We start from the raw sequence: 23,529 nt of genomic DNA, 5'->3' as shown, positions 1-23,529 counted from the left end.
TCTGATGGCACTGTTGGTAATTTGTGGGACAAAAGGAAAAAAGTTTAAAAAAAAAAAAAAAGCACAAAGAATAGAGGAATTGGACAGGGATTGCAAAATGTTACCCTTCCAGTTCCCAGCTTTTAAAATTTAATTCTATGTGTGCTAGCTCGGATCTTGGGTAATTTCATATATTATAGTCATGTATGACTCTCCACCAAAGGAAGACTCCTGTGGTTTTATTACTGACCATTGAGCAGGACAACTTTTTTTGTATGTTTAGTCTTTTACTTCAAAGATAAACATCAAAACCACTGCCTTAAGTACAACCTCAACTTTAGTAAAGGGATTCTATTTCCTGTACTTCACTCAAGGAAGCTGGTGGTTGTTGTTGTTTTTTGTTAATTGAAGTTTTTTATTTTCAAAACACATGCAAGGATAATTTTTCACTATTGACCCTTGCAAAACCTTGTGTTCCAATTTTCCCTTTTTCCCCTCAACCTCTCCCCTAGATGGCAAGTAATCCAAATATGTGTTAAACATGGTAAAAAAAAAAAAAAAAAGTAAATCCAATATAGGCATATATATTTATACAATTATCTTGGCTGTATAAGAAAAATCGGATCAAAAAAGAAAAAAAATGAGAAAGAAAATAAAATTCAAGCAAACAACAAAAAGAGTGAAAATGCTATGTTGCAATTCACACTCAGTTCCCATAGGCCTCTCTCTGGGTGTAGATGGCTCTTCATCACAAGATCATTGGAACCAGCCTGAATCATCTCACTGTTGAGGAGAGCCAAGTCCATCAGAATTGATTATTGTATAGTCTTCTTGTTGCTGTGTACAATGTTCTCTTGGTTCTACTCATTTCACTTAGCATCAGTTTCTGTGTCTCTCTGGGCCTCTCTGAAATGATAGCAGGAAGACTTTTAAAAAGAGAATGATTCTCCCTCTGTCTTTGCCCTTCCTTGATGTCCATTACAGTGCCCAAGATATGATCAGGGTAATATGGACTTCCCTGGGGGATAGAAGATCCCAGAGCCACTCAAAAGTGCAGGACAGGAAGTGGCAGTAATTTTTCCAAAAAGAGGTATGTGATAATTTGCAGCTATTATTTATTGGTCCTAACAACAGTCAGAGAAATTCTTGTATCTAGACTCAGTAGAAATAAGGCTTTTATTTTTCATAAAGCCAGTTTCCCTACTGAAAGGAGTAATAAGACACTCTGAACTTCTGACACCTTCCTCAAGGGGCTTATCTTCAAATATTACTTGGGGATTTTGATTCACTTAGGCTAATAATCTCTCTTTGCTTACTATTCCTACAGTGAAACAATTTTGGCTAACTTGGAAGTATAATCACAAAATACCTCCAAAAGGACCGTGATCCCCCAGAGGGAAATCCCCTCTGCCATCTCCCTATGTCTCCCACTGAAGATTAAACTCTCACTTTCTACCCAGACTCAGACATTTTTCCAAGTGTGAATTCTCTGCCAATATTACTATTAAGACTTGTAATTAAGACTAGGTGGTGCAGTGGATAGAGCACCAGCCCTTAAGTCAGGAGGAAGTGAGTTCAAATTTGACCTCAGACACTTAACATTTCCTAGCTGTGTGATCCTGGGCAAGTCCCATTGCTTCAGGGGGAAAAAAAAAGACTAGGTACTAATTTCCTTTCTGGATTTTGGGGGTGGTTCAGTCCCGAGTCTGACATTTCATGACCCCATTTGTGGTTTTCTTGACAAAGATACTGGAATAGTTTGCCATTGGCTTCTCCAGATCATTTTTACAGATTGAAAAAGGAAACAACAGGTTTAAGTGACTTTCCCCAGATAAACAGCTTTATAAGTGCACAAGGCCAGATTTGAACTCAGGAAGGTGAATCTTTCAGACTTTAAAACCAGCAGGAGTCATTGGATTCCTTGAGATGAAAAATTGTTGATGAGACTATTGCAGGACTTCAAAACTTGCAGGAATTATTGGATTCCTGACACATGAACTAATGGACAATAGATTCCTTATGTTGATTCATGTTATTTGTTATATTATTACTAGCCTATGTTATGTTGCTATGTGCTTATGTAATTATGTGTAATACCTCCCATATTGATGGATTTATGTATACCTGTTTTAAGAATGAGCCCCTTCAGAAACTCGCTAATCTGATTTGATTTTCCATTTCCTTTGGTGTTTTCATCTCCCTTCCTGAGAAGTCAGGGAGGTCATGACCACCCTATGTTCTAAATCAAAAGAAAACGGGAGATGTTATGGGCCAGAACTTGAAACAAAGTGCTAAGTGATTATGTACTTAATACTTATTAGACTTCCCTCCCTTAGAGAGCATATATAAGGAGGAGTTCACAAGCCCACTAAAGGATAAGCCTACTCTTGAACTCCCAGGAGATTCACAAGCCCACAGAAGCCCACAAGCCCACTCTTTGGGAGGAGGAGTCAAGATTCATTCCATTTTCCACCTTTGTGCTGGCTAGAGGCCAAAGGACAAACCTTTGGATTTGGAGACATTTGGAGGGAGCTCTTGGAACCAAGGAGAGCAATAGACCTCTACTAAAGCTAACCGGGCCCCAGGAAAAGAGACAAGACTTTGAAGGACACAATAAAGGATTTGGACTTTAACTCCTGGCTGCATTGGGGGTGATTACACTGAACTGAAACTAAGGCTGCCTCCAGAAGCTCCCCAAGAAACCTGCTCCCAGAGAACATTATAATCTAGAGAAGAACACTATAGTCATGAGAGAAATACCTTTTCTCTAAGTTCATGTAGTGGGCAATTGCTGCCAAAGAGCTACTTATCACAATGATACCTAAATCACAGCAGCTTGTTTATCAGAATGTCTGGGCAACTATGAAACTAAACATTCCCAAAATTTCAATAGACTGATTACTCAAATGCAAGAATAAAACACATATATAGAGAACAATGCTCAATTGCTAATTAATTTTTGAAATTATGAAATAAGGCAAGCATTCCTGATTCTTGGGATTCTCCTGGGGAAAGACTATACTGGCATCTGGAAGTGAGACCTCAAGCACACTTTAATAGGGCATTGGGTATAGGGACAAATGGGCTCAGAAAGTACAGAGGCAAGTAATGAAAGAGAATACAGAGGCAGATGGTGGGGCCAGGATGGGTTGGTGAAGAAAGGCAGGCAGGAATAGAGGCACTGAGAAAAATCCCTTGTAACCATGGATTACCATTAGGAGCACTTGGCAGCATAGACCCAGATGAAGGGGCTAGAAGTTTGAGGTCCAACTTTTATAGACTTTGGGGTGGGGGGAAAACAGATGAATTTGTGTGTATACCACCTTGGGTTTAGAGCATTCAAATCCAAATCACTTTAATGTTGTAAGTAAAACTTTAAATTAATATTCATATCATCTCTGTTATCATCCACTTTTAGTGTTATTCTGGGATTGCTGCAGATGTCTGGAGATTTGCATATCACAGAACCAAAAATCTCTAACAGCAAAGCCTAAATAACTTCCCCTGATTCAGCTCGTACTATTAGGATGTGATTTTTGGCTAATATAGGATACAGTTTGGAATATTCCTCTGATCTCTGGGATGGTTTGTATATAACTCCTAGGTTCTCCCTTGTAATGTTACTTCCTACTATTGCCCCTTAATACCAGCTACTTATAAATTTACTATATTGACTAGAAGTGGGAAAGGGAGTTTAGGAGGACTAAAAGAAAATACAATTTTAACCTAAATTAATGACAAGGACACAGGACACACATTGAAGACAAACTTCCCTTTTTATGACTTTTTTTTGTGGGGGGGGGGGAGGAGGGACAACAGCAGTCTTTATGGCCTGCCTGAGTTTTCCCCTTCAAAATTTTGCCAAAGTAAATATCCTCTCCGCGGTAAACCAGAAAACTTGAAGTAGAAGCTCACAAGTGTTTCCAACCTCACTGCCTATCCCTTTATGACCACCAAATTTGTTATGGGAGAAATATGTCCTTTCTGAGTTATTGTGGTGGGTAACTACTGCCAAAGAGATATTTACCACAGCACAGAAATTATTGAGATAAAAAATCCAGATTTTATTATTATGCTCAAACACGGTTTTAGGCTCTAGAGGAAACCTAATGAGGACTCTCACAATTCCTATTACAGGCAAATTTATATCAGAAAGACAGAGAAATAATTAATTTACATATCATAATCTTATACATGATCCCATAACTCCATACTTCCTTTAGTGTCATAAAAGCTGAACAGAGTGATAATCTCATCCATCCCCTAAAGAAACAAATTCTAAAGGTAAATTAAGTCAGGTTATAGATTAATCTACAAATAGACGGATTCATCAATAGCCTTATTGAATAAAAGACTGACAGCTGAGATTCTTCCTCTGGCTTCTTCTCTATGGAAAGTTTAAGGTCTTAAGTAAATTTTTACATTCCATGGAACAGATTTTAGTCCGGTGAAATTAATATTAAAACAGCCTTTAAGTAAACCAAAAATTGCAGGAGGAATGGCCCTGAGACCCCAAAATAAAAGAAAATAAAAAATTCCCATCACACTCCTCTAATGGAGGAGCTTTAAAAGCTTTTTTTTTTTTTTTGCCTACCTGCTTATTTCTCCAACCTGCCGGCAAACAGCAATAGTAAAGAAGACCTACAGTGGTAGCTGCTTACTGTTTGATGACCTTAATGCTTTGGAAAGATAAAAGGTGAATTAGAGATCACATTCCAGTTGGCTTACTCTGCTGCTTGTTTTTCCTCAAAAGAAGGAATACTCACCTTTAGTCCAGAAGAAAGGCTCCAGGTTGACTCCCCATGGCCTGCTTTTGCTCTCTGGCCTTTCTTCCCTAGCCATTCAAGAGTGTATGTGTGTGTAGTTAGCCTGCCAGAGACTAAAGGAGAAATTTACTCTTTTTTTAATAGAGATAATAGAACAGTAACTTCAATATGTTTGTAAAAATATCTTATATATAATATTTCTCAGACCTTGTTTCAATACAATTATTTTCAGAACTGTCATCGCATTATTTCTTTGTTGGTAAATTTATCATGACCTAAATATGTTGATAACATTGGTATAACAATTACAGAAAAATCAATTTAGGTCTCGTGTCATCCTTGTTGGGGGAATTTTAGAAGACTGCTCCCTAAAACTGTGCTATGTTACAATTTAATCTCCCTAAAACTTCTGTGCTAACAATTTATCCCTCACTTATCCTTACAACCCCTCCCTTTGATACTATTTTATACCATAATATATTCAGATTTGAATCTCCTCAAGAATCATGTTGATTTGTATAGTTCTTAAGCATTTGTATAACTTGTATCAAGCATCACTATAAATAACAAAATTAATAATATTACAATAGGATGAATCAAATATTTAGAACAATATTCACTTTATGGGAATATCCCTTAAAAAAAACCTCTCCCTAAATTTCCAGTGCAATTCATTTACTGGATAATATTAAAGGTTCAGATAAACACATGTGCAACATTCAGTTAATTTCAGTTTATTTAAACAATTGGTTTCTTATTCTTTTATTTTGTTGTCTAGCTGTAGATGTCATGAAATTGTTTCTTGAAAATAATTTTCCCTCAGAAATTTTACTGTCCTTGACTACTGTTAACAAATTGTCTAGTTTGATCAGCTCATACTAAGAGACATAGATCCCTGAGTCAGCATCTCTAACTGGAGTGGCAAATGGTAAGAGTTCACTTCATATATAAAAAGAGAGGGTCAGACTAAGTAATCTCTAAAGGCCCTTCTAATTCTAAATGTGTGCTTCTAAATGACCGAATCAGAATTATCAACTTTTGGTACTTTTTTATTTAGGTACAGGGACCAGATCTGATCTAATTTTAAAATCAGTTCCCATTTGGAAAATAAGCTTCTGTTTGGTGATCATGATCTTTTAGCTATTTTTCTATACTTTGGAATATTGCAAATTTCCTTATACTGACCGTTTCCTATTATATAATATGATAGGGAGCTCCATTTCTGCTCATTTTGAGACCAAGTATTTCCCTTCTCCTTTCTCAGAGTACATACATATAATATATGTACCTCTAGGCACAATAGCTTAAGTTGTTTTGTGAAGGAGATAAGTAAAATTTATTTCCTTTTTATACTTTCATTTTAAAAAATCATGATTTAAATGTTTCTTGATAACTAATTAAAACAATTTTATATATAAAATCCACAACCCAATTTGAGACTTTATAGACAGTCACTGAAGATAATTACTAAAATGTATCTAAGCCTGTATATGGAGGCATTTTGTAAGGAGAGTCATCTATGGATATTCAAATGGACCTGAAAGAAATTCATTTGTTTTCTATAACCTTTATGATAAAAAATCAAGTATATCCATTAGGAAAATTATCTTTATATGGCCTGTTTTTCAGTGGCTTAACTACAGAAGTTTTAAGGCTACTAAAACAATTACAGTTTTCTGAGACCTTTATTTTCTCACAGAAAAACATTTGAAAGTCAATAACATTTCTTAATTTCCAAGTGGAAATGGTCCAATTTTGTTGACAAAATAAAGTTTACTAATCTATTAAAAATTAAAACCTTTACACTTTCATTACATCACATGCTTATCTTATCCCCCATTTGAGGATTTATGCTATCCTCATCTCATTTAGCTATGATGTAATGAACAAGATTAAAAGTCTAAAAAATGATTGATCTTAGTTCCTAAGCTAGGAAATTTATAATTACTGGCAAAATTCAGACAGCAGTGTCCTTCATATTTGGATTCCCTTATATGTGCTTGATGATTGTAACAATAAGATCCATTATATAACATTTATAGTTTTCTTGCCATGGTGCTAGCAATTGCTGAATATCTACTGGGTCTTTGAAAAATCACTATTCTTATTTAATTTTGCATTTTAAGAAGACCATACTTAGCACTTAATAAATATTGGTTGAATTTAATCAAGAAGACTGGAAATGCGGTACAAATGGCATTAACATTATGTAGAAAACTAATTAGAAATTTTAGAAAACATTATAGTTTTTAAATGCTTAAAAAATATGCAGATGATATTTTTAAAAACTTAAAATTGGCACATTTCCCCCAACACACCCATTAACATTATAAGCCAGCCCACAGAAAAGTAAACCCATCAGAACAGCTTCCATTTGGACTAACTACACAGGTGTTTGGGCAACAAATTACGAAGCAATGCTGCCCTCTACAGCTTCTCTGAAGGGCATTATCTTTCTTCTTAGGACTGAAGGAGTCACAAACATCAACCAGTTCCCCATGTTAGCCCCACAATAGGTCTAAGGCTACTCTAGATGGATATATTTGCTTCATTCAATTTAAAGACCTGTTTTTCTCCTACCAACAAATTATGTTAACAGTCAATAAATAGATATTTATTAAATGCCTACCATGAACTGGACACTGTGCTAAGCAACGAGGATACAAAAAAAAAAAGGTAAGAGACAGTCCTTTTCTTTAAGGAGTTCACAATGTAATGGGCTGAGGGGATAACACGCCAGTAATATGGTATGCAGCAAAAATAGGAAATAATTAACAGAGGCAAGGCACTAGAATTAAGAGGAGTTCTGAAAGACTTTCTGTCAAAAATGGAAATTGAGTTGCGGCTTAATGGAAACCAGTTAGAAAGCAGACATGAAGAGGGAAAACATTCCAGGCTTGGGGGGAACAGCCAGAAAAAATGCCTGAGGCTAAGAGATGGGAGTATCTTGTTTGTGCAACACCAAGATGGTCAAGATCACAGAATTGAAAAAGTTATATGGCAGAGAGTAAAGTATAAGATTTGGAAGGTAGGAAAAGGCCAGGAAAGGCTTGAATGGCAAATAGAAGAATTTGTGTAGGTGACAAGGAATCATTGGAGTTTTAGAATGGTAGGGTGACATGGTTAAATCTATGACTTTTGTGTCTAAATGGAAGATAGATTGGAGTGGGGAAAAACTTGAGATAAGCAGACCTACACAATAACCAAGGCATGAAGTGATAAGGATCTGCTTTCAAAAGAGTGAAAGGAGAGTATTGGAGAGATGTTGCAAAAATATAAAAAAAGATGCAAGTCTTTGAGGATTGAGACTTGAATTTTTGTGAGGGATTGGAAGAATGATGTTGTCCTCTCAGTAATAAGGAAGGTAAGAGTGCAGGAAGATTTAGAAGGAAAGATAATGAGTAAAGTTTTGGACACGTTAAGACATTTATTGGACACCTAGTTTAAGATGTATGAAAGACCATTAGAGATGCAAAACCTTGTGTTCCAAATTTTTCTTCCCCCCCCAAACAGAAAGTCATCCAATATAGATTAAACATTTTCAGTTCTTCTAAACATAGTTCCATATTCAACATGCTGTGCAAGAAAAATCAAATCAAAAGGAGGAAAAAACCATGAGAAAAATAAAAGAATAACAAGCAAACAAAAAACAAAAACCAAAAAAAAAAATGAAATTACTATGCTGTGATCTATCTTCAGTCTCCATAGTTCTCTCTCTGGTTGTGGATGACTCTTTCCATAACAAGTCTATTGGAATTGCCTTGAATAACCTCATTGTTGAAAAGAGCCAAATCTATCACAGTTGATGATCACATAATCTTCTTGTTGCTGTGTACAATGTTCTCTTGGTTCTACTCATTTCATTCAACATTAGTTCCAGGCTTTTCTGAAATCAACCTGCTCATCATTTCTTATAAAACAAAAAGACTCTATTATATTCATAGATTTTAACTTATTTATGTTTTAGAAACTTCCAGTTCCTTGTCCCTACAAAAAGGCTGCTACAAACATTTTTTCAGATGTGGGTTCTTTTCCTTTTTAAATAATCTGCTGGATCAAAGGGTATTTACAATTTGATAACCCTTGGGCATAGTTCCAAATTGCTCTCCAGAACAGTTGGATCAGTTCAGCCCACAGAAAAGTACTTCACCAATTATACACTAGTGTTCCAGTTTTCCCACATCCCTTCTGACATTTATCATTATCTTTTCCTTTCATCTTTGACAATCTGAGATATGTGTAGTGGTACCTCAGAGTTGTGTTAATTTACATTTCTCTAATCATTAGTGATTTAGAGCACTTTTTATATGACTAGAAATGACTATTTTTTCTTTCTTCTGAAAATTGTCTGTGACTATCAATTGGGGATATTCTTATAAATTTGAATTAATTCTTTATATATTTTAGAAATAAGGCTTTTATCAGAATCATTGAATGTAAAATTTTTTCTCCAGTTTTCTGCTTCCCTTCTAATATTGGTTGCATTGGCTTTATTTGTACAAAACCTTTTTTATCTAATACAATCAAAATTATTCATTTCCTATTTCATAATGTTCTCTAGTTTTTCTTTAGCTACAAATTCCTTCTTTCTCCAGGGATCTGAGAGATAGATCATTTATTGTTCTTTCTATACTTTTAACGTTACTACTTTCCTCAAACTCTTTGGTCAAGCCCAAAGAGGTTTTTCATATATGCAACATTCTATCCTTCACTTCTGCTACTTTTGCACAACTTGTCTTCTATTTCTAGCATGCTTATCTTCCTTTTCTCTGGTTCTTAGAAGCCTTAGTGTTCTTTAAAGCTCAGATGCTACTTATTTCAAGAGGCCTTTCTGATTACTCTCATTTTTAATGTTTTTCTCCCTATCATTTTATATTTATTATAAATACATATATATACATCTATAATATATCTGTATATATTTATATATGTGTGTATATACTGTATTTATTTTTCTATGAACATGTATCCTTCAATAAGCTGAACTGTCTTGACACAATCTTTCTTATAATGGTAACAAATTTCGTGTGTGAAGTCAATAGATCTTTTAAAAATCATCCCTCTTCAATTAATTTTATAATTTCCTTTTTTTTTGCTTTACTTTTATTCTCTTGTCCTAAAATAGTTGTATACAGAAGAGTTGAGGGGCCGTAATGTCTTATATCTCTAAATTTTCAATACCTCATGTTATTATATCTTTGAAAAATGTGTTTCTTCAAGAAACTGGAAATTCCATCAGTTGGAGAATGGCTGAATAAGTTAATAGTATAGAATATTATTGTTCTATAAGAAACAATCAGCAGAATGATTTCAGAAATACTTTTTCTTCTCCTTTCAATCATTAATACTAATCTTGAAAATGGCAGAACTTTTTTTTTTCTTGCATTTCAGTAGTTTTACTGATAAGTCACTCTCCTAGTATCAGAACATAACAATACTTTATTAGCTTATTTCAGCCAACTTAAGTTTGCAATTGGCGAATTAGAAAGGAAATTCTTCAGGGAATCAGGTGTTTAGGAATAACTGAAGGTTACATCTGCAAAACACTTTACAAAATAAAGGATTTGGTTCTTTGGTTTATCTATCAAAGGGAATGTAGTTTGTTTTTTTTTTTCTTCCCCACAACATGATGACAAAGGGAAATTTGAGTTAGTTATAACTAGTATGGAAGTTAAGGTATATGTGATCTGATTAACTAGATGCTTTAAGGGTAATTTTTCTGATGGACAATGCCTTACACTAAGATGGTATAACAATATGGATAGTTACAAAAATATCCCCTTCCTACAAAAAAAAGAAACTAGGCTACAGTCTCACAAATATACATAAGACCCATGGGAAGAGTGAACATAAATTATAGTACAAAGTACAAAGTACACTCACACCACCTGTTTACCAGTAAACTATTTCTCCCTTCATAGAATCCTCAGGAATTTTCTCTATAAAGTGTAGCTTGTTGCTAGAGTCCTTCTTCTTGCTATAAGGGAAGTTGTCTGAAGGTGCTTTTTCTTAGTTTATTTATTTTTACACATTGGTTTTTTTTAAAATTATGTTGGGAGAGAAAAATCAGAGCAAAGGGGAAAAAACATGGGAGCGATAAAAAATAGAAAAAAGAAGTGAACATAGCAAGTGTTAATTTGAAGCTGCCTTTTCTTAGGTCACCATTGCTCCCAGTTGGATGTTACCTCTTAGTGGACCAATTTCTCTCCTCTTTTTTATATATACTATGTACTAGTAATCTAGTTTTTCTGACCATATTGTCAATTGAGGTTTGAGGAGTTGGGGGTGGGGAGGAAAAAAGAGGAATGAGGAACAATTTCCTCTCCAGATATTTCAGCTCTAGAACAGGAATCCTACCAACACTAGACTGACCATTGGTCCATCCTTTGATTAGCTCAGTGCTCAAATGATAATTATTTTTATACATGGGTTCAAGAAGTTTTTTGTGTGTCATCATCTGTGATTATCAGAGGTCAAAGTTATAATCCTTTCTAAATGATTAAGGACATATTCACACTTATTTATAATTTTGATGGATTGAATGATGTAGTGGTTTTTATACTTTCAATGATTTCAAGTAGATGGCACAATGGATAGAATGTTGGACCTGAAGTTAGGAAGATCTCAGCTTCAGATAGTCACATAACCTACTAGCAATGTGATACCAGGCAATTCAATTCTTTCATTTGTAAAATAGAAATAATAATAGCACCTACCTTCCAGAGATATTGTGAGAATAAAATTAGATAATATTTGTAAAGTATTTTGCAAACCTTAAAGTACTACATAAATGCTATCATTATTACTGTTAATTATTATTATTATTATTATAGTAATTACAGGATGATAGAGCTCCAACTTTATACATTTTAAACAATTTGTGTTTATGTAATTTATGTAATTTTGTGTAATAACTCCCATATTGATGGATTTATGTATACCTGTTTCAAGGTCATGACCATCCTATGTTCTAAATCAAAAGAAAAGGGGACATGTTAGGATTCTTACAAGGTACTTATGCACTTAGTTCAAACCTTTAAAGGAGTTTGCTCATTGGTCCTTTAAGGAGCTCCCACAAGCCCATTCTCTGGGAGGATATACGGAGCCAGGATTCAGTGGGGAGAGTCAGAGTCTGGATTGAGTCAAGGAAAGAACTTCCCAGAAGAACTTCAGGGAAGCTGGAGGAGATTCAGAGAGCCAGGATTTCAGTGGGGAAATTCGCAAGTCCAGGAGATTAACAAGTCTAAAGGAAAAACCTGCTCATGGACTTCCAGGAGATTTACAACTAGTATTGACTTCTGGGAAACCCACAATCCCACACTCTTAGAGGAGGAATCTGATTCATTCCAACTTCGACGATCATGCTGGCTGGAGACACTCGGACAAGAGCTCTCAAAACCAAAGAGAGAGAGAGAGGCCTCTAAGAAAGCTAGCTGAGCCCCAAATGGAGAAGACAAGGCTTGAAGGAGCAAATAAAGGATCTGGAGATAAGATTTGGAAAAAGAAAATAAAGGACTTTAACTCCTGGCTGCATTTTGGGGTTATTGAACTGAACTTAAAGGAAGGCTGCCTCCAGAAGCTCCCCAAGAAACCTTCTCCCAGAGAATGATTATAATCTAGAGAAACAGAACATCACACCTAATCTCAACTTTTAAAAAAATTATCTTTTTTTTTGGTCATGGCCATGGTCATTGTACCTGTGTGATTACCATGTTTCATTGCTTTTGTAACTCATGAGTTGAACCAAAAAGTCCTACATTATTCAGATTTGGCTTCTATCTCCAAAAAGAGGAAACCTTCCAGTTATATAAAAAATGATAGGAGGACCAAAATATGAAGATCTGAAATAGCTCTTAGTTCAAAAAGTCACCCCTTAAGGGAATAAATTAGTTTCAGAATGGCATAAGAATGCCATAAGAAAAAATGTTTCTACTTACAGTTAACATTGTACTAAATGCATTGAACCCCTGAAACCCAACAAAAAATGAAATCTATTGTCATTATAAGGAGATTAAGTAAGCTGTCTACAAGAAGGTTGAGAAAATAGATATTGATAATATTTTACATATAACTGAATCATTAATCCATCCCAATTAAGCCATATAAATATAGATATTTAGAGAATAGTCACAGATTTTTAATGAGGTAGGATTAGAATCCTATTGGAACATACTCGAAGGCTGGAGGGAATTATTTTGGAAAATTGCACAGTGCTTTAGGACAAAGCTGTTTAAACTGTGGGTCACAACTCTGTGTGGGGTTACATAACTGAACGTGGAGGTTGAGAAAGATTTGGTAACAGTAAAAGGTTTCTGAACACAATAACCAAAAATTAATTCAAAATCAAATGCATAATGAATCCAAGATGACTTTCCTATGTTGTGTGACTTTACTGCAGCCTTGTCTGAATACAAAACATGCACATTTGCACTGAACATGCATGAATGCTGCCAGAAATATTTTGGCTAAAGTTTGAAATGGAGTTATATAAAAATTTCTTGGGCAAAAATTGGTTGTGAGTGGAAAATTTTTTTTAAAGTCCTGAATTAGGAGATCCCAAGATAGTTGCTGATATAAAAGCCATCTTTAAAAAAAAAAAAAAATGCAAGAAGATGCAGTTGTCACTCATAGAGCATTATGACCTCAAAAGAATGTCAATTTGGGGCAGCTAGATGGCACAGTGGATAGAGCACCCTGAAGTCAGGAGGACCTGAGTTCAATTTTGATCTCAGACACTTAACACTTCCTAGCTGTGTGACCCTGGGCAAGTCACTTAACCCCAATTGCCTCAGGGGAAAAAAAAGAAAGTGAATTTAAAAGCCTTCGGAAAAACATGATAGAGACAAGCTGCCATGGAACTTGAATACAAGAAGTGAAACAAAACATATTATTGAGGTTATATATTACTGGACTAGAAGATGGATCAGTCATTCAAAAAAGCTCCACAATACAGCATAAGGATAATAGCTAACATTTAAATATACCATCTCATTTCATTCTCACACTTATTTTTGTGATATAAAATACTACAGGTATTAGTCTTTCTGTTGTACAGACAAGAAAATTGAGACTTAAATAGGTTTAGTGACTTGAAGAAGTAGATTTCAAACCTATTTCTCCTAATTCTAAGTTCACTTTCCAGCATATATAATTCTTGAAAGTGCATTCATTTTAGAATGGAAAAACCTGGGTTCAAAGCTCAGATCTGCAATTTACTTTTCTAAAACTTTCCTTCTTTAACTATCCTATTAAATTCTTATTGGGCTTATGTCCTATCTTCATTTCTCTATTTACTTGCTTTTGTTTTCTAGTCATTCTTTTCTTCTGGATTTGCCTTGTGATCCCTGTCCCTTTTTTTTTTCTTCCCATTTTTCAAACCATTTTCTTGACTTTTGTCAGTACTGGGCTCTGCTCACTTCTAGGGGAGTTGCAGATTTGCTCCTGAGCTCCGAACCACACAATTCCTTTTCTGGAATTTGTCTTTTGCTCAATATTCATTCAGCTAGATCCCATGTTCATTTTCTACTACTCTTTTCTGCCTTGGACTTGTGATTTAGAATTAATTAATGAGTGACAAAGAATTGTCAAATGACCCCTGTTCCTACTCTCAGAGGTAGTTCAGGGGTACTTTTATGATCTCTTTATGCCCTAGTGCTTCCTACACTAGTGATCTAGCTCAGTTTCCAGCCCCCATTTTTGCTGCCATCTTGCTGCGACTTGCTGTGTTTCTTGTAAACCATATATTGTTAGATTTTGTTTTCTAATCTGTTCTGCTATCCTTGTCAATTTAATGGATGAATTCATCCTATTTCCATTCATAGTTATGATCCTTGTATATTTCCTTCCATCCTATTCTCTTACACTTATTTTTCTAATTTTTATGCTCAATCTTTTTAAAGAAGGATGGTGAATGAGGAATGTATGCAATTGAAGTGTATTTCTGTTTCCAACTATTTGCGTATGTTCTTCACTCCTTTGACCATTTCAGGTGAGAGTGAAGTTCATGTTAGCAAGATCAAGATTATAAACATTTCTATGTATAACTGATGTGTGGTAGAGGAATAGTTCATATGAAATATATAAATTGAAGAAGAGTTTGATCAAGAATGTTTGATGGAGTATCAATATGTATGTTAAAGTCCTCCAGTATAAGATCAGGAATTCAGGAGGGAAGAAAGATTTTAAGTTAGACAGTAAAATCATTAAGGAAAGGTAGTACCTTCCAAGTCGGTAGACAACAGTTACCAGAATTTTGATTAGGTGATAGATATAGATTATGTGATGCTCAAAGGAATAGAAATTTTTTAATGATGGCAATACAAGATGAACTAGGCAGTGAAAATGGTCAGTGGTTAGGAGTATCCCAACTCCTCTACCTCAATGAGAATCAGAAGAAATGAGTGCAACCAGTATGACTAAGGAAGTTGTGTCATCAGAAGGAAGACACAAAGAAGATGAAAAGGGCAGGAAAGGAAAAGATTTGAGATAAAAGCAAGTTTGTTATCTATGTATTCCAGAGAATACCAGAGAAAGTATGAGTAGCTTTTAGTGGGAGATTGCAGAGTTTGGGGTAGAGAAGTTAGCACTCACGAACAGAAAGCAGGGAATGAAGATTAGAGTTTGAATAAGGACAACTAAGGATTGAAAATCACTGGGTATGACATGGTAGAAATGTGTTAATCATTGAGGAATGAGTTCAGGTAGATGATGAACATCACTTCAAGTTGAGCTTCAGGGTGGAGTCCACTTAGGGTATTAGTTCAGTATATGTATGTTCTGTGCTCCTAGAAATCTGTGGGTATATAAGTAATGAGGTCCAAGAAACCATTTGTTTTTCTTGTCTTTTTTCTTTGAGGATTTATTTTCTTAGGAAATTACTGCTCCCATGGAGATGGATTCTATTGTGCTTAGAAATTCAGATTCATCAAGTTGATTTATTACAGCAGAATTTGAAACTGTCAGACATTATTGTTATGTCCTGCTGAAGAGAACAAACTCATTCCTTTCACTTGACTACCAGCAGATGAAGAGCTAATATTTAGACTAGTGAACTTCCCATCATTTTAAAATTAGATTCTCAAATGTCGCTGTGAATCAAACGTGTTTATCGGTGTCCAGGGAAACCTTATTTTCATATGAACCTTATTTTCATATGAAAACCTATATTTTCAATGAAATAGGTGTTGGAGATCTAATTGGCATTCTGGGATTTGTAGTTCAGAGGGACAGGCATTCCCTCTTGGTTCTGAGTGATATGAACTGTATTGAAATTTGAACCAAAAGGTGGCCTTGAGCCACCCTGAGAGCTTTCTAAGAGGTGCAGTTTGTAAGAGCAAAGATCTAATACAGCATGAGAAAAGTAGCCATGTCAGAAAAGGAAAATTATCCTCAATTCTACAAAAGACTTGATAGAGAAAGAGGGAGGGATGAAAAAAGGTGAGGGAGAGAGACAGACAGACAGACAAAGACACAGAGACTGAGAGAGATACAGAGAGACAAAGGGGAAGAGAGAGGGAGAGAAAAAGAGATAGAAGAAGAAAAGGAGGAAGAGAAGGAGAAGAAGAAAGAAGAGGAAAAGGAGGAAGAAGAGGAAGAGAGAGAATAAAGAACAGGAGAAAGAGGAGGAGGAAGAAGAGGAAGGAAGAAGAGAAGGAAAAGAAGAGAGACAGAAAGAATTAATTGAGCTGTGTGTGAGAAGAGAAAAATCAATGGCAGCTGTTAAGTTATCTATAGGCATCTTGAAACAATGAATTTAAACCAGTTACATTACTGAAAGAAATCCCAAAAGATCTTTTTCCCCATCTTTCCATCTTTGCACCTATTCAGTGAGCCCCACAAACATGATGAAAACAATATCTAGGGTGAGACCATGATGACTTTGTTCAGCTCCTTATTGTACATTATAAGCTCTCAGGTTCTGTCTGTCTTTTGCCGAGGGGTTGCTATAACAAAGTATTCCAGCTTCTTTCATCTCTGTTGCTAGAGCAGAAATATCTATCATCTTCCACCCACTCCCCAGCCCCAGATACCCAATATTGTATGATGTTAACTACATCGATAACTCAGGTAACTCTAAGGGTTTCCATTTTGCTTTACCTAAATTGCCTAGAGATTTTGAAAGAGTAGATCTGTAGACCAACCCCTTACCCCCATAGGCTGCCCTGTAAGGCCCCTGAATGATCCATATAAGGGAGATAGGTATTTTGAAGGAAACCTCAAGATTGGGTGGTGTAAAAGGACTAGTCCTCAGGTGTTTAATTTCCTGGTACAGTTTTACTATCACTCTCAGTCACGGACCATCAGTTGCTTTCTTATCCATCCTACCTTTCTGGAACTACACCTAAAGCTCCTTCCAGGGGATGATAGTATTATCCTCCTCTGCATTTCCTAGCAGGACAGGTAGTAGGCCCTGTGACTCCTGCCTTTATTTCCTAAGTGCCTGATGATGTGCATAAACACTTGGACAGCATTTGCCTAAGCCATAACTACCCCAACATCCTCCTCAACTTTTACCAATTGATCAACCCACAACCTGTATTATTGTGTAGTGGGGGAGACTTATAATTAATGTCTGAAGCCATTTGAGTGGGAGGCCACCAGAAGGCAGCATTTAATTCTCCAGAGACTGATTGGGCATAGGGTATGCCAAGCCTTGGTAGTGCAACATAAATACAATTTATTAAACCCAATTCTTTTAGAAACTTTACTCCTTCCCTTGAAGACAGAGTCCCATCTTCAAGCTGGCTGCAAGAAGAATTTGTCCAAGTCCAAAGAATTTTGGCCCACAACTTCATCTCATTCTGGAAGCACCAGTTCCCCCCCCCAGTCCACCTTCAATCTATGACCAGAACTTGGTAATGACCAAAAGGTGCCAGTTGGTATCTGCTGCTCCAGACTATATAAGTATTTTGATGTTGGCTTTTAGGCCTTTCCTTGTCCTGGTACAAAGCTTCTCTAAGTATAAAAATATTCTGATTAATACACCCTTGACCAGACTCCATTTTCAGTGTCTGTGGGCCTTTCTATTTCTTTATTGACTTAGGCTAGAAAAATGATGTATGTGAATTTTTTTTTTCCCTTAGAAATCCTTAGCAGGATTAGGTGTGGAATCTTATTCAAAAACCATAATAAAACTAGATCACAGCATCAGAAAATAAAAAATTGTGTAAGTAGGGGAATAAACTAGATTGATTTTAAATTGAAATAGACTTTCTTCCAGCTCTAAATCTATACTCCTGTTTTATACTACTCTCTGATTTAGTTTTGTTAAGAAAATTTGGAATAGTTACTGTAAATTTCTTTCTTTTTTTTTTTTTTTTTCTTTTTTTTTTTTTTAGCTGAGGCAATTGGGGTTAAGTGACTTGCCCAGGGTCATATAGCTAGGAGGTGTTAAGTGTCTGAGATCTGATTTGAAATCTGGTCCTCCTGACTTCAGGGCTGGTGCTCTATTAACTGCGCCACCTAGCGCCTCATGTGCAAATTTCTTCTAGAAAACTTTGAAGCCTCTAATAAAATTTTCAGTTCTAAAATTGTGGTCCATAATCATATGGGGGAAAAAAAAGAAATGTGTCCCTAGAATAGACAAAAATAAAACTAAATGTAAAAGAAAAAATAAACATGACTATCAGTCTCAGAGTTTAGAAGCTAAACATATTCAAAGTCTTAATGAAAAGTCTTAGCCCACAAATGACACCGCAACATTAAAGAAAGAGAAGGGGCGGAAAGTATTTTCTAATATTAGGACTCATTCTATTATGTTTCTTTTTTATTTTCTAAAGTCAAAGTGAGTTCATGATTTTTTAAATGGTTTGCTTTTATTTAATTAATATTTTTCCCCAATTACATTTAAAACAAACCAAAAAATGTACATTTATGTTTTACCATTTTTGAGTTCTAGGTTCTCTCCCTTATTCCCACCCACAATTAAGAAATCACTTGTGAAGGTATGTAAAACATTTCTATAAAAATCAGGTTGTGGGGAAAAAAAACCATAGATCCCTTACCCTAATGAAAATAAAACCCTTAAGAAAAATTACATTGAAAGAGAAACAGAGAGACAGAGAGAGTGTGTTTCAATCTGTATTCAGACACAATCAGTGCCTTCTTTGGATGTGAATAGGATTTTTCATAAGTCCTTCAGAATAGTCATCGATGATTGTTCTACTGAGAATAGTAAAGACATTTGCACCTTGTTATCCAGGAACATTGTTATTATTCTGTATACTGTACATTTCACTTTGCTTGAGTTCATGATGAATTTTCTAGGTCTTTTTTTCCCCAGAGAGCATGTGGCTCACATTGTATTTTTTTAATCTCTACAAAATTCAATTTTGAAATTCTTTCCTGTGATGGTGGAATAAGATTTAACCAAGAACCTGAAATATAGCAAACCTGTATTAACAATAAAGTGCTTAGCATACAGCTAAATGAAAGAGCTAAATAAACACAAACTCCAGTGGCTTCTTACTTTGAAGATAAATCCCAGATTCCTTGGTCATTTAAAGCCCTTCATAATCTTGTTCCAATCTAACATTTCAACTCCTACTTATCCATTCTATATTGCAGTCAAACTAGCCAATTTACTCTAAAAAAAAGTTTTTTAATTTTCAAAATATATACATAGATAGCTTTCAGCATTCAACTTTGTAAACCCACATGTTCTAAATTTTTTCTCCCTCCTTTACTTCCATCCCCCTCAGTAATCCAATGTATGTTAAGCATGTGCAATTCTTCTATTCATATTTCCACAATTATCATACTGCACAAGAAAAATCAGATCAAAAAGGGAAAAATGAGAAAGAAAACAAAAAACAAGCAAACAGCAATAAAAAAGGTGGAAAAACTATGCTATGATCCACACTCAGTTCCCCCAGTTCTCTCTCTGGGTGTAGATGGCTCTCTACAAGTCTATTGGAACTGGCCTAAATCACCTCATTGTTGAAAACAGCCATTTCTGTCAGAATTGATCATCATATAGTATTGTTGTTGAAGTATATAATGATCTCTTGGTTCTGCTCATTTCATTAAGCATCAGTTCATGTAAGCCTCTCCAGGACTTTCTAAAGTCATCCTGCTGATAGTTTCTTATTGAATTTCATAGCATTCATATACCATAACCTATTTAGCCATTCCCTAACTGACAGGCATCCACTCAGTTTCCACTTTCTTGCCACTACAAAATGCCTATTTACTCTTGCCCATAAATGATACCCCATCTTCATGGATTATCTCCCTTCTCTGGGATCTTCTTCCTCCTTACTGCTGTAATTTCTCTTCAAGGCAAAATTCTAGAGCCACTTCTTGAAGGCAGGAGAACTTTCCTAATCTCCCCAGCTAGACCTCAAGTTAGGAACACTTGAATTCAAATCTAGCTTTAGGCACTTGGTAGTTGTATGACCCTGGGCAAGTCTGCCCAAGTTTCCTCTTTTGTAAAATGAAAATAATAACATTCACCTCCTACAGCTGTGAAGATAAAATGAGATGATTTGTAAAAGTGTATTCCAAACTTCAATTTTCTGTTTAAGAATGACTTCCTCTTTTCTAAAAATCAATTATTTACGGAATTGGAGTTTATAAAAATAGTAACGGGTGAAATTATCTCAGTTTTGTGAATTCTGCTTCCCTGTTCACCTTCATGCCTATGTAAAAGCATATGGTTCACCTACTTAATCCTTATCTACATAACTGGAGGCTTATTATCTTATCATATTTTATCCTATATTTCCACTTTACTTGTATATACTTGTATGCATTTTATTTAAAATATTTTTTCATCAAGGAATCTGGTAGGTGGCACAACAGATAGAGTGCTGGACCTCAAGTCAGGAAGGCTGTTAAGGGGCAGATCAATTCTCCAAGAGCTTCCACAGCTCATGGGAAGGAGCAAGGCAGCCTTTGCTGACACAGGTGTTGCGAATTGGGGATGAGATAAATTGGAGGCAGAGGGAAGAGGAGAGATGTCAGACAATGCAACAGCCTCTCAGTGACAGAGGTCAGAGAATAGCAACTGCTTCTTAATCTCCTTGTATCATCCTCTCACAGGAGGAGATCCATTCTGGGTTGGATCTCCAGCAGCCATTATCAGGTGGCACCTGTGTATTCTAACAGCTCTCCTGTGTATTGTGTATTCCAACAGAAGACAAATTTAGATTTTACCTATTAAGGGATCCCTTGAACTTGTCTATTTGAGTTGCCATATTTTCTAGAAACATTGGACCTAGAGTATGCAGGAGGCCCTGGATGTGTCAAGGAGGAAGCTCCCCCCAAGAGTTGTTGCACCTCAAGCTGGACTCCCTGTGTGTCCTTGAACAGCAAGACAGGCACAAGCTTTTGTGTGCCAAGCTGGGATAATGCTTGTGCATCTGGGATTCTTTGCAGATAAGCGGACCCTGCTATCTCCATAGTCTAGCAATTCCCAAGGGAAAAGAATGAGGCTTTTGCCATCACCTTGCTCTTCCCCTTTTGGAAGGGATTACTGCCTCTTTGCCCCATGATCTTTTCTATTTCTCTTTGGTCCTGCTATTATAAAAATGTAAATTTCTGTAAAGTCTGGGAATCCTTTGGGTTCTACATGCATGCTCATTTCTCTTGAAAACTTAATTTTCACATAAATCTCATGGTGTGATTTCCTTTTGACAGATACCAGGAAGATAGTATGGTACAATGGGCAAAAAGAACACTGTCTGGTGTCAAAGGACCCAGCTTCTGATGTGATCTTGGCAAATAATTTAACCTCACTGAAATTCACTTTCCTCCTCTGTAAAAAGTGTCAGGGACTGCTTTTGCTTTTCTTTGTATCCTAAAAATTCGGCATATCAAGTACACAGTAATTGCTTAATAAATGCCTTTTAGCTGACTATTAGAAGCCTTCTGAAGTTCCTGCTAACTCTGGATCCATGATCCCCAAAGAAAAAATGCATAAATGTGTGCATCCATCTGTGGGTTGTGTTATGTTGTGTTAAATACCTGTTTTGTCCTGCTTTCTAGAGCCCCCATGCTGGGATGATTGAAATATACTTTCTTAGTGGAGAAGTGATGAAGTGGGACTCCCAAGGATGGTGGAAAAATGGAATCCATTTATCTCAAGGACTTTCCTCTTTATATAATGTAACAAAAACAACACTGCCCACGTGAAACCGCATAAACAAGTTGCTATCATAGGTAGTTTGCCACCTGATATCACTCTTCCACCTGGTATCACTGCTTCAATCTCAACACAGGTTATCACCGCCCCCTGACTTCTCAGGAAGGCTAAGAGCCCTTAGGGGAGATGTAGAGCCAAACCAGACATTGTCAACAGGTTCCCTCTGGGCTGAAGGGTCTTAAACCTTACCGGGGGTTTCCCCACTGACTGTGACCCTCTAGTTTGGAAGGAATCAGGGTTTGGTTTTTTTTGTTGTTGTTTGTATGTTTTGTTTTTGTTTTTGTTTTTCAGTGAGTTTTTTTTAATAGGGGTGAAACAAGGGAAAAAAATTTTTTAAGTTAAAGTTAAAAAAAAAAAAAAGAAGACCATGGATATATTGATTTGGGCAAATCCTGTAATTTTACACTATTCTTTACACTAACTATGTAATCTGAAGAAAATGATTCAAAAAGTTTCTTGATTTCTATTCCAAATGAGAAAGATGTAATCATAAATACTGGGCCATAAGTACAGTTTTAGCACAGGTGGCATTTGGTGACTATATCTCACTCTTTTGAGGATTTTCAGATTCACTCATCTTCTGACCTCCCCTTATCTTAGTCTCCATTTATAGAACTGCCTGACCTGAGAAGCCTTAGTCCTTGGAATTTAGGATTTCTCCTTAGCTCTCCCAGTCCTTCTTGGTGATAGTTCTGCCTGTATTCACTTCACAATTTGGATGTAACAGCATTTTTTACTTAAGGTTAATAGTTTTGAGACTCCACTGATACCAAGAAGGTTATAGTTTCCATTTCTGGGTGATAGGGTCATGGGAGAAATAGCAGCGAGCCAAGAGATAATAAAAGAGGCTGTCTCAAATGCGCCGGCACCGAGAAGCTCCCACCAGCCGCACCTGCTCTGTCTGCCAGCCCCAAAGGGCCTTCATTTGGAGCTGGCTTCGGACAGTAGAGGAAAAGCCTTTTCGTTTACTTAAAAGCACGCAGCCAGGTATTGACTCTGTTTGTCTCTAGTATTTTGAGAGATTTTGTCACCTTTTATTTAGGAACTGACTCAATTTATTTGTAGCCCTTATTTGTGATCATAACATTCTAGACCCTGTCAGATTTGGTATTCTAAGCTGGCCAGAGTGGTATAATTAACTGCTGTTGTCAAATGATATATCTGTTCTATATTCAGAATGGGCAGGCTAACTCAAAAGTGCCTTCAGACTTCTTCATGTATAAATTGTGATTCTGTTCCAGTATAGGAACCCTGTACGTTCTTGTCTTCCTCTATGCATGAAATGCAAAACTTCTTTGTTTAAATTTGCAAACATTAAAAAAAATTATTTTCTTTACTTTTCATAAAATTGTTTAAGAACAAAGTATATTTTGTTCCAGGTAAATTATAAACGTGGCCAGAAATACAGAGTAACTTTGCAAGTATGATTGGATTGCTTATTTAGTCATAGTACATGTACTCCTAATACAAATGATGAGTATGTTTTTGTAAAATAGTGTTTTCTCGTACCAGGACAAAATGAGTAAGAAATATGTCAGAGTCAGCCTACCAGTTTGTTACAATATCTAATTACATTTAAAAAAAGACTCAAACAATATAAAGTATGAGACTTCTAAACTTTTTTTGCTGTGTCTATGTATG

The 23,529-nt window shown here is 35.9% G+C and overlaps 1 protein-coding gene across 2 annotated transcripts in view; it reads left to right on the top strand.

The window, feature by feature from the left end:
* Window positions 1–23,529, top strand: part of ARHGAP24 (Rho GTPase activating protein 24) — a 102,652-nt gene that overhangs the window by 33,170 nt on the left and 45,953 nt on the right. The window contains exon 1 of one of the 2 annotated variants that reach the window (XM_074272860.1): window positions 22,451–22,875. The exons of the other annotated variant lie outside the window; for it this stretch is intronic. Within the exon in view, the coding sequence (XP_074128961.1) occupies window positions 22,746–22,875 (130 nt within the window). The 5' untranslated portion in view covers window positions 22,451–22,745. Of the gene's footprint in view, window positions 1–22,450; window positions 22,876–23,529 lie in introns of those variants that run through there. 2 annotated transcript variants of the gene reach the window in all.

Source organism: Sminthopsis crassicaudata, chromosome 6, assembly GCF_048593235.1.
Source record: "Sminthopsis crassicaudata isolate SCR6 chromosome 6, ASM4859323v1, whole genome shotgun sequence".
Lineage (NCBI taxonomy): Eukaryota > Metazoa > Chordata > Mammalia > Dasyuromorphia > Dasyuridae > Sminthopsis > Sminthopsis crassicaudata.
Note: the sequence above shows the minus strand (reverse complement) of the source record. Positions and strands in the feature narration are given on the sequence as shown.